The following is a 16,078-nucleotide window of genomic DNA, read 5'->3' as shown; positions in this document are numbered from 1 at the left end:
TGGAATCAATCTAAAGGAAACTGTATCAAGGAGTTTAAGCAGAACTCTAGGTAGATATCCTTTGAAGATGAAAGTATTTCTAAATTCACACATTTTCAATCGCATTCAGCCGTAAGTCTGGCGAGTTTGGAGTCCGGCGAGTAATATCCGCAAGTCAGCTGCAAATATAGCGGGGGTCGGAAACGTTTCCTCCCAAATCAACGGCCACTCTAATACGGTTCGGAGTCCTTTATTCGCAGATCAGCTCTAAAACAAGGAGGATCGCAAGTTACTGAGGTCACGTTTTGAAATTCACAAATTATTTATCTGCAAATTAATTCGGTCCAAACTCTGCGAGGTTTGCGAGTGAATCCAGTCCGAGCCCAGTGACTTTCACAAGTTAATTCTACGCCAGTTGCAGTGAGAAGTAAATTCAGCGTAATTACATAAAGTTTCACAATTTATCAGCGCCAAGTTTCGTGAGGTTCGCAAGGTCACGTCTTCAATTCACCTCAATTCTAGTGCCCGGGTCCAGTACTGCATTGTACGCCAGTGCGTGAAACACGAATGTGCTTTTTATGTATTCGTGATACTCGAAACAGAAGGGACGCTCTAAGGTTTATGTTTGTGATGGGGGCGGGGTACTTTCCTGGTATCTGATCTTCCAATTATCAATCAGCGGAGCTGGGCACTTTTATCTTTATAGCCCGTGTTCTTTATCTCGCACTGGTTGGGGGGACGGGGGTGTCTGTTATGCGAGCCTGCTCTCTGCGCCTGACCGAGTCACCCTCACACCCTGGCGGCCTTGCATGTGTGTGGGAGCGCTCGGCGCCCACGGTCGGGCATTCTGGCGCATAATTCACAGTTCACGGGGCCCTGCTGACATGGCTGTCCACACTGGACAATACAGGGCAGCTCTGCGCTGGGGTACACCCCACCCCATGACAGTCCGCACTGGACAATAGAGGGCAGCAATGCGTGCTCGCTCTGTCTGCACTGGGGGTACAAACCCAGAGTACAGAGTGTGGTATACCCATGGCAGCAGCACTGGACAATACAGGGCAGCAATGCGTGCTCGCTCTGCCTGCACTGGGGGTACACACCCGAGCACAGTGTGTGGGATACCCCATGGCAGTCCACACTAGACAATACAAGGCAGCAATGCGTGCTCGCTCTGTCTGCACTGGGGGCATTCACCCAGAGTACAGTGCGTGGTATACCGCATGGCTGTCCGCACTGGACAATACAGGGCAGCAATGCGTGCTCGCGCTGTCTGCACTGGGGGTACACACCCGAGCACAGTGTGTGGTTCACCACATCACACTGGACAATAAAGAGCAGCAGTGCGGCCTGTCTGTTCCATCTGCCCAGCACTGGAGCACACAGTGCGTGTACACCCCCACTGGGGTATATTCTTCCAGAAAGAAGATTGCACTTGCAGTTGCCCACCCAAGCCCTGAATGTCACGCATGGCTTATCAAATTCAGAGCTTCGGTTGCCTTTCCAGCGTCCAGCCCCGTCCCGCGACAATTCGACGATCACCATTATGACTTTTCTGGGACGTGGTGTGAGGGCGGGGGGGGGGGGCGGGGGGGTGGGAGCTGCATATTTTGTCATAAGTATGTTTGTTATCGAAAACAGAAGAACATTGGCAAATGGCAAGATGGCCAGGCGATCACGCCGACCTCTGTTCAATTATTAACAAGCCGTTAATTGGACTTGTTAATTCAAGTGCTTTTGCGCTCTGAAAACAAATATCCCGGTTTAGCCACGAATTAACACACAGTGTGAGCCTGTACAAATCCTGTACACCCCTGCTCCCAATACCTTTGCCTGCCCAAAATGAGACCATTTAAAATTAAGCTGACCCTCAACTGATAGAAAAGCGGGGATGTATATGGGCACTTAAGGGCCTGGTTTAGATTTCGGCGGATGGGTGATATCCCCTCCGGCGAAATGTAAATCCTATAGGGTATTATGGGATTTATATTTCGGCGGAAGGGATATCAGTCACCATTCTTATTCAGGCCCGTGGGAACGGACACTGCGCGCGCCTGAGGTACAGTACATGGAATATGGGCGAGCGGGTGTGCGGTTCAAACGGTTCAGACAAAATAGAGACATTATTACCATTATTAATATTATTGTTATTATTACCTGCAGGGCAGCCTCGTCAGCAGTCGTGAAGCGGCGGCAGCGTCCGGAGTGTGTGCGACGCCCTCAGTCCTCAGAGGCCTCGGGGTTCCCTCAGATCTGTCCTGAGAGCGCGCAGGCACGTGAGTGCGTGCGTGCGTGCAGAGACTGACCAGAGCCGGGTCTGTGCGGGGCGCCTGGCCGGCCCCCCTCCCTGGGCCCGAGTTACAGTCTGCAGGGCCGTGCCCCTCTTGTGAGAGGGGGCAGCGGATGGACCTGGCACTGGGGCTGCGGGCTGGACGGGGGTGCAGCTCTGGTATAAGGGGTGTAACTCTGGCACAAAGGGGTGCAGTTCTGGCACACGAGGTACAGCTCTGGTTCACAAGGTGAGCTGCTCTGGTACAAGGGGTACAGCTCTGGCACAAAGGGGTGCAGGGTGCTGCTCTGGTACAAGGGGTACAGCTCTGGCACAAAGGGGTGCAGGGTGCAGCTCTGGTACAAGGGGTACAGCTCTGGCACAAAGGGGTGCAGGGTGCTGCTCTGGTACAAGGGGTACAGCTCTGGCACAAAGGGGTGCAGGGTGCTGCTCTGGTACAAGGGGTGCAGCTTTGGCACAAAGGGGTGCAGCTCTAGTACAAGGGGTGTAGCTCTGGTACAAGGGGTGCAGCTCTGGCACACGAGGTGCAGCTTTGGTACACAGGATGTGCTGTTCTGGCACAAGGGGTGCAGTTCTGTCACAACGGGGTGCAGCTCTGGTACCAGGGATGCAGCTCTGGCACAAGGGGTGCAGTTCTGGTACACAAGGGGTGCAGGTCTGGTACAAGGGGTGCAGCACTGGCACAGAGGGGTGGAGGTCTGGTACAAGGGGTGCAGCTCTGGTACAGAAGGGTGCACAGAAATCGATGCTCTGACTCTAGGGGTGTAGTTCTGACACAGGGCTGCAGGTCTAGCACAGATGTGCAGCACTGGCGCGAGGGGTGCAACACTGGAACGGGAAGTGCAGCTCTTGCAGTGAGGGGCAGCACTGTCGCAGAGGGTGCAGCATTTACACAAGTAGGTGCGGCTCTGACACGTGCTGAGCTACAGCACAGGAAGTCACCTTTAACACGTAGGCTTTCGGTACCACATTGGTTCGTGTCTGGCACGGGGGTGCTGTTCCTCTTGTGGGACTACACATTGCACAAATGGGTGCAGCTGGTACCCAGGGGGTACAACACTGGTACATGGAGTCTGCTCCGTGCCAAAGTTTCTCACTGACACGGGGTACAGCTAATACTGGTGACTCTCCTGGGTAAACATGTATCACTGCACATTATACAGCCTTAACCCTCTCATTAATTTCCACCAAGGGACACATATGTGCACATATCTATATTTCGATTCGTACAGTGTCGTTGCATTCTGTAGACGGCTGCACAGCCGGCCCCAGGGGCGGGGCCCACAATTAGTGCAGTACACATGAAAGGCCCTCACTGCTGCCTCCTGGGCCGCGCCCCTCCTAGGCCCTGACTGGCCGGGCCCGGCTCTGACGACATATATTAACCCCTCGGGTCCTGGACATGTGGCTGTACATGGAGGAATGGGCTGGGAAGTCTGGGCCAGTGGTGAGCCTGGACTGGTGCCGCCTGCAGTGCTCCACACGCTGTCTGCGCCGAGACACCGGTAATAATGATGAGCAGCGCAGCCCCTCGGGGACTCGGGCGGCTCCCATGAGCTGCCGGGGGCCTGTGGCAAGGAGACAGCCCGGGGTGAAGCCAAGAGGGCCAGCAGGGATGGCGCAGTGACCCCCTGGAGAGAGGAACCGGCAGCACGCGAGGACCCCAGCCTCAAGGAGCTATGGACGAGGGGTACTGGGAATAACCCCGAGCACAGCAGGGTCTAGGAAAGCCCTTGAAGCCCAGCTCGGCGCTAGGCGGGCGGCGAGCGCCTAGTCCCGGCAGGGCGCGTCAGTGGGCGCGCTGGGCTCCCAGGCGCGGCGGTGGTGGTGCCGGGGAGGCCGCAGGACAACATTCACGCCCCCCGGCGAGCAGCGGGGGGCGGGGGCCGCGGCCTATGGGGAGCCGGACACGGCCCTGAGGACAGAGGGGGACCCGCGCAGGGGCGGCCCCTGGGAGGGCCCGGACATGAGCCTGGTGGGGGGCTTCCCGCACCACCACCACCCAGCGGTGCACCACCACCACCACGAGGGCTACCCCTTCTCGGCGGCGGGGGCCGCCGGCCGCTGCCATGAGGAGGCCCCCTACTTCCACGGCTGGCTCATCGGGCACCCCGAGCTCTCGCCCCCCGACTACGGGCCGGGCGCCCCCTACAGCCCGGAGTACGGGGGCGGCGGCGGGGGCCTGGAGCTGTGCGGGCCCGGCGGGGGCCCGGCTGGGGCCGGCGGGGGCCTGCTCTGCACCCGGCCGGTGAAGCGCAGGGGCACCGCCAACCGCAAGGAGCGGCGGCGCACGCAGAGCATCAACAGCGCCTTCGCCGAGCTGCGGGAGTGCATCCCCAACGTGCCGGCCGACACCAAGCTCTCCAAGATCAAGACGCTGCGCCTGGCCACCAGCTACATCGCCTACCTCATGGACCTGCTGGCCAAGGACGAGCAGAGCGAGGCCGAGGCCTTCCGCGCCGACCTCAAGCGGCCCGACGGCAAGGAGGACAAGCGCAAGAAGGAGCTGGTGAGTGCGGGGGTGAGGGGGCCGGGGACTGTCAGCAACAAGGGGACAAGCAAGAAGGAGCGGGTGAGTGCGAAGGTGAGGGGGGCAGTGGGGCCCGGGGACTGTCAGCAACAAGAGGTCACGCGCAAGAAGGAGCTGGTGAGTGCGGGAGGGGAGGCGAGGGACCGGGCCTGGTCCAGAGTATAGCCTAGGGCTGGTCTGGCTGCACCAAGAGTAAGGATGAGAGGGGTAGGGCAGAGATGGGCCCGGGCTCTGTCAGCCAGGACAACAGGATTGTGGGTGAATTCTCGAAGGGAGTCAATGAGAGAGATCCTGAGTGTGCGTGGATAGGGGGGGGCAGTGCATCCAGAGAGACCCGGGAGGGAGAGTCGGAGAGTCCAGAGCTGTCTGTGCTTTCAAGGTTGGGAGGGGTGGAATTCATTCCTACAGCCACTGGCTGCGATTAGAGGGGTATAGTGGAATACACGGCGTGAAATGCAAAGGCTTATAGTGAGGGTGGGGCAGTTACGGCCAGTCTGCAGGGGTTTTGGGGTCCCGTGAGTCAGTGTCGGGTCCCTCTCACATACCTCCTCCCCACACCCCTTGGACTCCATGTGCGGGGGAAGTAGTAGCGGCGTGGCCGGCCAAAACAAGATCTTCGTCCTCTTTCAGAGGGGCCCCTTCCCTCGCAACAGTTTCGCCCACCTCCGGATACGCTTCGTGTGATTTCACAAGTGTCCCCAGCTGCGCACTGCAAGAGGCTTAGGTCATTATGTGGAACCACCACTCTGGTTATAGCGCCCAGAAGTTATCGCATTTCAGTACAGCCTTCTTTGGGCTTGATGCGAAAGGCAGCAATTGATTGAAAATACTATTAAATGCGCATCACATTAAACTCTCTATGGTAGCCATGCGGGCCTTTACAGAAACAGATTTGGTCTGGTAATTTTGATATTTATCTGATCAGGGGTCAAATTATCTTTCTCTCTCGCGCTCTCACAGTATCACTAAATAATACTATCTTTGTATGTGTGCGTGTTCACAAATGTAAGAGTGTATATGTGTGCGTGTATGTGTCTGTGCACATATATAATATGTTCGTGTTTCTATTTATTTATTATGTTTTGACACGCAGAGAACGGTATTTTATTTATATATATATATATATATATATATATATATATATATATATATATATATATATATATATATATATATATATATATATATAATTAAATTAATAACATGTTCTCTGCCTGTCAAAATATAATAAATAGATAGATACACGAATATATATAGGCACACGCACATATACACCCTTACATGTATGTACACGCACACATACAAAGATAATGTAAGCAATAATCCTGCGTGCAGACAACGTGCATGCATTCGTCATTATTGGGTGACCCGGTGAACGGCTCCCCCGGCGCTGAGTGCACTATTCCCACGGCCCGTCTTTCATTAATACGGATTTGCCCGCACTCAGCTCAGTCACTGTCGACCCCGGCAGCCCCCACGCAAGAGAGTGATTCCCTGCGATATTTAGCAGGATTTATTGACCTCACCGTGGAAGTGAGTTCATTCCCCGTGAAGGTGAAACACGGCCTGGAATATGCCCAGTTTTACCCGGGCATTAAGATGCTCTGGAACGGCTTGAGAAATGTACGCTCTTGTATACATTTCTCGCTGCTGTAAAGAAACATTTTGAATATTACAAAAATCAACATTTCACCTCCCGATTCCAAAGATATTCTTGGTTGAATGGTAATTCAGGTCTTTGATTTACCGTCATTCCACTGACGAACATTTTTCTTTTCTTTTTGTGCCCATTCATCAGGACGTGTCGTGAAGTGAATGTCACACTTGCTTAGCTTTGTTGAACGCGGGCCGTGCGTGCACGTTGGTGCTGTGTGGGCGCGAGCTCAGTGGTTGTGAGTCGACCTCGCGTGCAGATGCTGGACAGACTGACGGACGTGCAGCAGAATCCTGCATACTTGTGCTCATAAAAATGACCTATTGTATAAACATGCTTATGGCATAATGTACGAAGAAATTATTAGTATTTATATGTGGCATAATCGTGCACACGGTAAGGTATTCAATAGAATTATTCAACCTATCAGTGATCCAGAATCGCCGGTGTGTACTTCCAGGGCATTTTTGAAAACACACGGGCATCTTTTCTGCGAAGTTTCTGGCTGCGTGAGTATCTCACAAGTGATGCGTGCACAGTAATAACTTGTGACACGTGGGTAGGCGCTGTCGTGCGCGGTTTCTTCCACGGGGCAGTCTGACCTGTGGATTGTAGGACTGTGCTTTGCAGCTTGACAGTCCTCGATAGAGCTGCAGCTATGGGGGTTGGGGGCTCGTCCAAACCACCAGTTCCGGTCCCCGCCATTCGAGGGAGGAATACATGAGAACGCTGGGGCAGCGATCGGTGCGTGGCACAGATTTACCAAAGACGTGGCTTGGGTTTTCAGTGGACACAATGTGACTTTCAGGTTCCTGCGTTTACATTCACTCCTTCATTTGTAAATACCGCATGCACTCCAGCTGCCCCTACAGATACCGTGCGTTTCCAGACAAACACATATGCACTTTTCTCCAGTTTCACTTTCCCATCCATAAAAAAACCGACCTCATATGCAGGCGGGTCATCCGTCTTTCAGATGTTAGACTTCCTGCTAGGTTCTCCCGTGTACCTCTGCGGAAAGAGCCGTGTATACTTTGCCGTGTGCTGGGCTGTGACGTGTGGGAGGGATTTTACAGCCGAGTTTTGCATCTAGATGAACAAATCTGGGAATGTCTTTATCTAGCATTGTTTGGTGAAATGCAATAGTTTACGCGCACATCTGTTCACAAATAATAACGGGAACTGTGAATTGTGTTATGGTTATTTGCTTTGCTTTTCTCAGTCAGCGCCTTTGCGCCTCCAGGATGTCCTCTAACCGCTGCCTTCTCTCTCTTTCTCTCCCCAGAATGAACTCTTGAAAAGCACAGTCGGCAGCAACGACAAGAAAACCAAGGGCAGGACTGGCTGGCCGCAGCACGTCTGGGCGCTGGAGCTCAAGCAGTGACTGTGGCCCTCGGCGCTGTGGGTTCGAGGGGCCCCTCGGCTCCGAGCAGGGGCCGAGGGGCCGCGGAGACGGGGAGGAGTCCAAGGAGCAGCCAGGCTGCTGCGGGCTCCGGGGAGCCCCACGGACAGTGGGGTCCGAGGGGGCCTGGGGTGAGGGTAAGGTCCGAGGATCACTTCGAATAGGCCCCCAAGGCGGGTGAGGGTCCGCGCACTCCTCCCCCACACACGGCCCCCAGGCGTCCACGGGCAGCACGGGTGCGACAAGCCCTGGGAGACGGTGTAAGGTCCCAGCAGCCCCTGGAGATAGTGTGGTGCCCGGAGACCCCCAAGGGAGGCGCGCATCCCCATACCCTGTCCGTGCCCCTCGGGCTGCTAGTCTATCCGTGGCCCTTGCTGGGCCCGTGACTCTCCCAACAGTGCACCGCCTGAACCCATCATGCCAGGTCTGTCCCATGCCAGTTTGAGCCGGTGCCCCTCAGGCCCGGGTAGGCCGGCGCCCCTCAGGCCGGTAGACGGCCCCCGAGCCCTGGACCACTGTCTCTCCTCAGCGTTCGGAACCGTCCGGTTTATTTATGTGCAATGTCCGCAGAACCCCTGAGCGCAGTCTAGAGGCCCGGCGAGGATAGACGGGGGTCCCGGCCATGCGAAGGCCGCCGGGAGCACAGACAGAGGCCCACCCCGAGGCCAGCGAAGGAAGGGCCTCTCTGTTCCCCAATATTGGTATTGCTATTCTCCAGTTGTGTTCTTGTCCTCGGTGTTGTGATGTTCTAGTCTTGAAGGCGATTTATTTGTGTGAACTTCCGTCTTAAAATGTGGAGTTTAATTAATATTTGATGGTGTAAACGTTGTAAATGTTCAATAAACCACTGTGTGTTTTTACAGAGGGTGTTTTGCTTATGTGCTTGGAAAGAGTTGTAGATAACCTGGCAGAGGGCTGCAGAATAGCGCTCGGCGGCCTCTCACACTCTGCTCCGACGGCCCAGATGTTTGGTGTCAAATAGGGCTTCATTTTACAAGTAGCCTTGTCAAAATGTAGCCACCTGGGTTCCGAAAATCCATGTGGTTGCTGTTGGCCTGTAAAGTAGGTTATTATAGCGCAAACATTCTTGGCTTTGAGGGCTGTCATTTGTTTTTTTTTAAATAGGAAAATCCGAGAATATATAAATTATAAAGCTGGACGCGTAACCCTCGAGAGTACAAATGTCTGATGGTACTGTGTGGCTGCATTTTGTGTCCATTAATAAACAGCGCATACTAGTTTGTGGAAAGGTGACCCCGGTTTTCAAGCCTCGGACTTGAACTCTGCTTTACCCCTGCAGTTCTTGGCCTCCTCGACGCCTGCTCGTGTCCAGCATTACCTCAGATGTTTGAGGCGGGAGAGGCGCGCGGATCAGCTGTGCATTGTTTTGCTAATGAGACCTTCACTTAGGTACACGGGGTCAGGGCTGCAGTCTTTGTTGAGGCTTCTTGCAAATAGGGTTATTAATGCTTCCGTGACGCAGAACCCTAAATCACTGGGCCCTGAAGTCATACTTGCAGCCCGCGGCCTTCCCTTTGCAAAGTGTTACACCGGCAAGATGGTGAGCAGGAAGCCGCCATTCTGGCCGACAGACAGCCACGTAGATAATGTGAAAGACAACCGGCAGAGAGGCAGAGAAAGAGACAGAAAGACCGGGGCGAGTCTGAGTGCATAGATGGGGGACACAAGGGCAGATCGAATACCCTTGTGTAAGTTCTTTAATATCTACACAGCATGTATACTGACGGTGAGGTGTGCTCTGTGTGTATCCAGCGTGTGGGGTTGTGTGCACTGTGTGTATGCATAGTGTGGGGTTGTGTGCACAGTGTGTATGTAGGGTGTGGGGTTCAGTTCACTGTGAGTATGCGGGTGTGGGGTTGTGTGCACTGTGTGTATACGGGGTATGGGGTTCAGTGCACTGTGAGTATGCAGGGTGTGGGATTGCGTGCACTGTGTGTATGCAGAGTGTGGGGTTGTGTGCACTGTGTTTATACGGGGTCTGGGGTTCAGTGCACTGTTAGTATGCAGGGTGTGGGATTCTGTTCACTGTGTATGCGGAGTGTGGGGTTGTGTACACTGTGTGTTTGCAGGTGTGGCGTTTGTGTGCACAATGTGTAGGCGGGTTGTAGGGTTCAGTGCACTGTGAGTATGCGGGGTATGGCGTTTGTGTGCACTGTGTGTATGCGGGATGGGGCTTCACATCCCCCGCTTGGAGGCCTTGGGGACGTTTATTGGTGTGGAAGATGTACTCTTTCAAATAACTTCGCCAGCACTGTGGCTGTATTTTGTGCGACGTTTGCATTGTTTTTGAGCATAGAGTGTTTTGACTGCACATTGTTTTGTATTTCAAAACTATCCTACATTTTTAACAATAGTAAGCAAACAATGACCAATAGTCACTTAACTGCACAAAAATGTAAAATGCCAAGAATACAACATGAAATATGAGCAGGCATACCGCACAAAATGTAAAACAGCATAAGGAAAAACAATACAAGTACTGCAAAAATGTACAACGATTATAAGTTGAAACATCACATTTTAAATGAATGATTACAGGAAAGAGAAAATGAAATGTAAATAATATATAACAGACGTATTGATACATGTATTCATACCTATCGGCACTGAAGTACAATGAGGAGTCAAAATCACCACACACCTAAGAAGGGCCCCATATATTATCATACCGGTGTAAATTGTCATTTAGTTTATGTCATTTTCTCAAAGTAAGCCACATCATACATATCTGCAAGCCAGGAATTAAGCGCTGTAAAATATTAATTTTAGCTGGACCTAGAGCGGTGGACAGCCATTTGAAGGTATTAATGAAGATATGTGGTATTTCAGAAGTATTGTGTAAGAGCGATCTTTTTTTTGTGAGAGAGAAGTTAAGAAAAGAATGTACCTTCAAATAGTCTTCAATCTAGATTCAAAATGTACGAATACTAGGACATTCCAACAAGATACGAACTATATCACAAACTGGTGATGTACATCTCCAACAGAGGAAGTCAGGACCAAGTTTAGCTGAGTGTAATTTAGCCAGAGACCAGGCCCAAACCTGCAAAACTGTGAAATATTTATATTTAAGACGGGAACCTCAAATTCCTCTGCTATTGTTCTCTGATATAGAGTTCCATGTGTCGATCACATGATTTTAAATTGTTGGAAGTTTCTATAGAGAATGAGGAATCAGATATAAGAACATATAGTCCAGAAACAGTACCATTGAAATGTTTCCAAGTATGACGGTATCATGCAACTGGAGAATGAGATTGTTAGCCTCACGTAGATGAAAGGGCAGAGGTAAGATGAGTATAACTAATACGTTGTGATGAAGGAAGATTGAATTCATGTTGTAAACTTGAGAAAGAGTTTAAGGACTGAATGTACATGAACACATCAGCTGTATGATGGTATATCTTATGTTGTGTCCTAGTAGACCAGTTGAGCTCAGTAGGGGCATATTGTTTTGAAGACAGACATTATTTTGAGTGCACCTTTTTCCCTCGGTGGTTTGAGCAGACATTGTTTTGAGGGTAGAGACTGTGATGAGGGTAGAGATTGTTTTTAGCACACATTGTTTTGTGCGAAGAGATTGGTTTCAGCTTGGAGTTTGTTTTGAGCACGCATTGGTTTGATGGCAGGGACTCTTTTGAACGCACATTGTTTTGAGGGTAGAGGTTGTTTAGACAGTAGATTTGAAGGCAGAAATTGTTTTGAGGGTAGATATTCGTTTGAGGATATTGCTTTGAGCGCACTTTAGTTTGAGGGTAAAGATTGTTTTGTGCTCACATGTTTTTTAAAGTAGGGATTATTTTGAGCGTATATTGTTTTTAGGATAGAGGGGGATTTGAGGGTAGAGATTTGTTTCGACCATCGAGGTTGTTTTTGAGGGAAGCGATTGTTTTTAGCGCACATTGTTGTGAGCGCGCATTGCTGCGCATTGTCAAGACAAGAGCGCCATTAGCTCCCGCCTGTTGCGCGGTGTCACGCGCGGTGTGTTTGGGACGCAAGCAGAGCGCGCTTTTACTGCAGATGCCCGGAGAAAGATAAGCGAGGCCTAGCTCTGTACCTGCAGCCGCCCCCCGGGGGTGAAGGGTTAGATCAGCCAGTACAAGTGCCGTGCCCTTTCTCCCGGGGTCAGCGCCTACGACTCTCTCGCGCTCGCCTGTGTTTACAGACACTTGCCTTTGTTTACAACACTCCGGAGACGATACTTGCTGCTATTTTCCTTCAGTGCCTGCCTTTGTTTTGAAACTGATAGCTGGATGAGGGAACTTCCTCTCTCAGTGTGTTTCTTTGGCAGGCCCCAGCTGTGCAACTTCCGGCATGCGAGCTTGTGACAACAAACGCGCTTAAAATTCACTTTCAAAATATTTCGCACGCTTAACCGCCGAAGAAAGTTGAAAAGTAGAATGCTCAGCCTACCCTGGCTTTAAAATGGACAGGAGCGATATTAGTGCTAATATTATTTCCGCTGTGTGTGTGCGTGCGTGTGAGTGTGTGTGTGTGTGTGTGTATATATATATATATATATATATATATATATATATATATATATATATATATATATATATATATATATGTATATATACCGAAAGTACAATCATTTAAAAAAAGAATTGCCCTCGGTAAAAGAACAAGGACTTAATGACAATAGCAAAAAAAAAGTTCGAAATAAATATGGTAAAGTCGAATAAATGTAGCTTTACCTATACCAATGTTGCATCAATGAATATATACACATGACGTGCCTGTAATCTGAAGACGCCAAGAGCACTGGTTAAGTAAAATAAGAGAAGAAAAAATGTCATCGCATATCTGTTCGTAAGATAATGTTGGTGGGAATCCTTCTTGAGAAACTACCAGATCACAGATCTGTAGTTCAGAGCCAGAATTGATCCCTTTACAAAAGGCAGTATTTATCAAACCAGGCCCTGTCTTTTTTTTAAAGGGAAAGGAGACCTGTTTTAATTGCTGGCTAATGTGAATGCTGCAATTTCGCACAGGGCAATCACTCTCCGAGCTCCGGCGCAAGAGCCCTAGACAGGCCGGAGCCGGCAAAAATGTAGCGTTTGACGTTAAAAGCTAAAAAGGGCAACAGGGCGGTGGAGGGGTGAGGGGGGAGGTGGACGGGACGACAGGCCTGGCCTCCACCGGCCTGCCGGAGTCAGCGCTGCTGCTGATAACACGGCCCTGCCCAAAGCCTTGAGTGCGGGTCCGGGGCCTGGTTACATAACAAATCCTTCGGACAGGATCGGGCCAGATGCTGGGTTGTACCATTTATTGTGGTTTGCAGGGTGGAGCAAGAGCTTCGTCACTCACGAGAAGGGCCTGCATCCTTTCTCAATCTAAACATACTTCATTCTTAACTTCCATGAGCATATGTTTACCTCATGGAAATAGATTCTAATACCGTTCTCTCGAATATACCAAATCAAGCACTACGTCGCTTTTTCCGTAGGGTGTCCTTATATAATGTTCACTTGCTCGTGTAAAGTTCTCTGACACCCCTTGATACCTAAACTCAAATTAAAGACATTAGGTAAAGATGTTCCTGCCGCAACCAACAGAGTGAGTGCGGTTTTGCGTTCTTTAAATACTAAGGCAGAGGTCAATTTGCAAACTGTGTAAGATGGATTTGAGCTAACAGTACATTCAGTTTCATTTTATGAATGCAGCGTGCTCCAAATGTTGACGACTTTTTATATTTTACAAAGGCCATTTACGGATTTGTGGGGGTTGGGGGGGGGGGAGTTTTTTTTATATATATATAGATGAATCCCTTATTAGACACGTCCAATAATTTGCAAGAAAAATAACTTTTGCATTGGTTTAATAAATTATCTTGTCTGTGTTTGACTTGATGTAAAAAAAAAGTTTCTACACGGTGAAATAAAACAAAATGTTTATTTTGCTTACTTCCCTGATACTTACGCAGCAAAAAATGATTTGTTCGACATTTGTACTAGTTTATTTTTTGTTGGAGCCTAAGTTTTGGGCACGTTTGATGCAACTCCCGGGGTTTTCCAGGCCCTCAAAAGATGCGCCAGGAACACTATCGCCACTCCAGTGGTTTAGAATATAATGTATATTATGCATCGTTCTTGACTGTTAGAAACAGCAGCGAGAAAACCCAGGAGCATTGGAGTAATGTAAAGTATTTAATTAATAGTTGCCATGCCCCAAGAGTAGACCTTGAAAACATAAACTGCAAACACATTTATTACAAAAAGGATAGAGTGCAAAAATCTCGAACTTTCATAAATATGTCCATACAAAATAACTCTACCTGTTCGTAACTACCTGCCATATGCTAAAACTGCAGCTGAACTAATGAACCTACTTCTAAATCATGCTGCCAGTTTGTTTATTCGGATTTTGGCATTAAATAGGAGTCGGCGGATTAGTAGGGAAATGTCTATTCATGGTTTTAAATTTAACGGCCTGTTGTTTGGTGTATGTTTCTGCAAGATATGTTTTGAAGGCTATTATATGTTTGGATAGGTTATTCTTAGTGTGTAGACATTACCCCAAGGGCTGTTTTGCAGCAGGGCAGGGAACGGCATATGTTTTCACTGAATACTGTGGATAGTGAGGTGGGTTTAACACGCACGCACACGCACACAGGCACACAAACTCACACACTTCTTCATGTTAGGACCGCTGGTGGATTGTATAATTTTGGTGTAGTGTTTTGGATGGTTGACACGCTTTTCCTCTAAACCAGTCCTTTAAATGGGCATGTACTGCCAGGTACTGCGTACCTGCACGTCTTTAAAATCTATAAGGAGGAGTACCCACCCACACTACTCGTGTGGTGTGCAACACTTTCAATGGGAGAGTACTGGCCTCAGTAGCAGACAGGTGTTCCGGGACACTCATTAACTGCACTTCTTAAATGTAAAAGGGGGGGGGGGGGGGGGGTAACCCCTGAACCGCAAGGAGAGAGAAGATGCCCTTCTTAATAGAGGAGAGATGTTCTGTGGAAACTGAGGACTGGCTCTTCTAATGTCCATTTCAAGCACTGCCCAATCCACTGGTGAGGCAGAGATAGATAGTGCTGGGTACTGCTGACCTCAGCCTCACCCCTCCTGGTTTAGGATCCATCCCTCGACGAGTGCACAGGTCTCAGATCTGGCGCGAGACCAGAGGCACAACTAGCCACTGTGTGCACGCGCTGCTGGAAACGCGCGTTCATGTTGGACACAGGCAGCTCTGTGAAGAGCTTCGCAAGCGACGTTTTAATGGGACCTCGGAATGTTGCGTCTTAATATCACGCTTCTGCTGGAATATCTCATGATACTTCACGAATGAGACACTATTGTACTTAATCCACAATCCTTCTAGGAACACGCTCTTTCACATCCTCCACCCACCCCGCCACCTCTCCCTTCTCATTCACTCTGTTCCTTTACCAATTCCTCTCATTCTGTCCCCCATATCCCATTTGGCCTCTTTTTTTTTTCTTTATCTACCCCTCCTTCTCTTCTCATCTTTACTTTCATAGCCTTTCCATCAAACTCGAGTGCCTCGATACCACACCGGTGGGAGCTGACCGCTATACAATTGACATATAACATTTGCCCTTCCGTAAAGGACCTGACTCTGACATCCCTCCCTCAAGTACCCATTTTTTTCCTTTCCTCAAGTACCGTTCTTCTCTCTTTCTGTCACGTCCCCTCTCTCCCTGTGACGCCTTTCATGCTTTTTCCTCTGATCTTTCCTCTCTCTCAGGCTCTGTTAATCTCCTCTTTCTCCACCTAAACCCATGGTGCTTCTTCTAAACACACCACTGTAGTTTTTTTTTTTGCAGAGTTTTATATAGCGCGAACTAGACCCGAACTGAATCAGGTATCAGAGCGCTTACATAGCACCAGTTACGTTACATGAGGACACACATTCATTTTAGGCACGGGGAGATTAACAGCCTGATTCATCATCCTCCCGTTTTGCGAGCCCCTAATAGCGATTCATAAGGAATCGCTATTAAGGACTTGCAAAACGGGATTCATGTAGAAATTGCATAAAGAAATGCGATTCCTACACATTTCCTTATTTGCGATTAGCAAATTGCTAATCGCAAATAAGGAATAACTCCCCATTCATTCCTATGGGCCAAAAGGCCCATAGGAATGAATGGGGAGTATTCCTTATTTGCGATTAGCAATTAGCTAATCGCAAATAAGATAGCGATTTAAAGGGTGCCAGGGGTGT

At 49.8% G+C, this 16,078-nt stretch overlaps 1 protein-coding gene across 1 annotated transcript; it reads left to right on the top strand.

The window, feature by feature from the left end:
• The first annotated feature begins 3,691 nt into the window (after window positions 1-3,691).
• On the top strand, window positions 3,692-8,537 carry HAND2 (heart and neural crest derivatives expressed 2). The gene is made up of 2 exons (XM_078677680.1): window positions 3,692-4,778; window positions 7,739-8,537. The coding sequence occupies exons 1-2, from the start codon at window positions 4,236-4,238 to the stop codon at window positions 7,835-7,837; spliced, it is 642 nt and encodes a 213-aa protein (XP_078533806.1). The 5' UTR covers window positions 3,692-4,235; the 3' UTR covers window positions 7,838-8,537.
• The last annotated feature ends 7,541 nt before the right edge of the window (window positions 8,538-16,078 follow it).

The sequence above is a fragment of the Lissotriton helveticus genome, chromosome 2_1, assembly GCF_964261635.1.
Source record: "Lissotriton helveticus chromosome 2_1, aLisHel1.1, whole genome shotgun sequence".
NCBI classification, from domain to species: domain Eukaryota; kingdom Metazoa; phylum Chordata; class Amphibia; order Caudata; family Salamandridae; genus Lissotriton; species Lissotriton helveticus.
Note: the sequence above shows the minus strand (reverse complement) of the source record. Positions and strands in the feature narration are given on the sequence as shown.

Excerpts from the sequence above, each read along its gene's own strand:
- HAND2 (XM_078677680.1), top strand. The coding sequence starts at position 4,236 with ATGAGCCTGGTGGGGGGCTTCCCGCACCACCACCACCCAGCGGTGCAC. Across the intron at positions 4,779-7,738 it reads ACAAGCGCAAGAAGGAGCTG|AATGAACTCTTGAAAAGCAC; the intron begins GTGAGTGCGGGG and ends TTCTCTCCCCAG.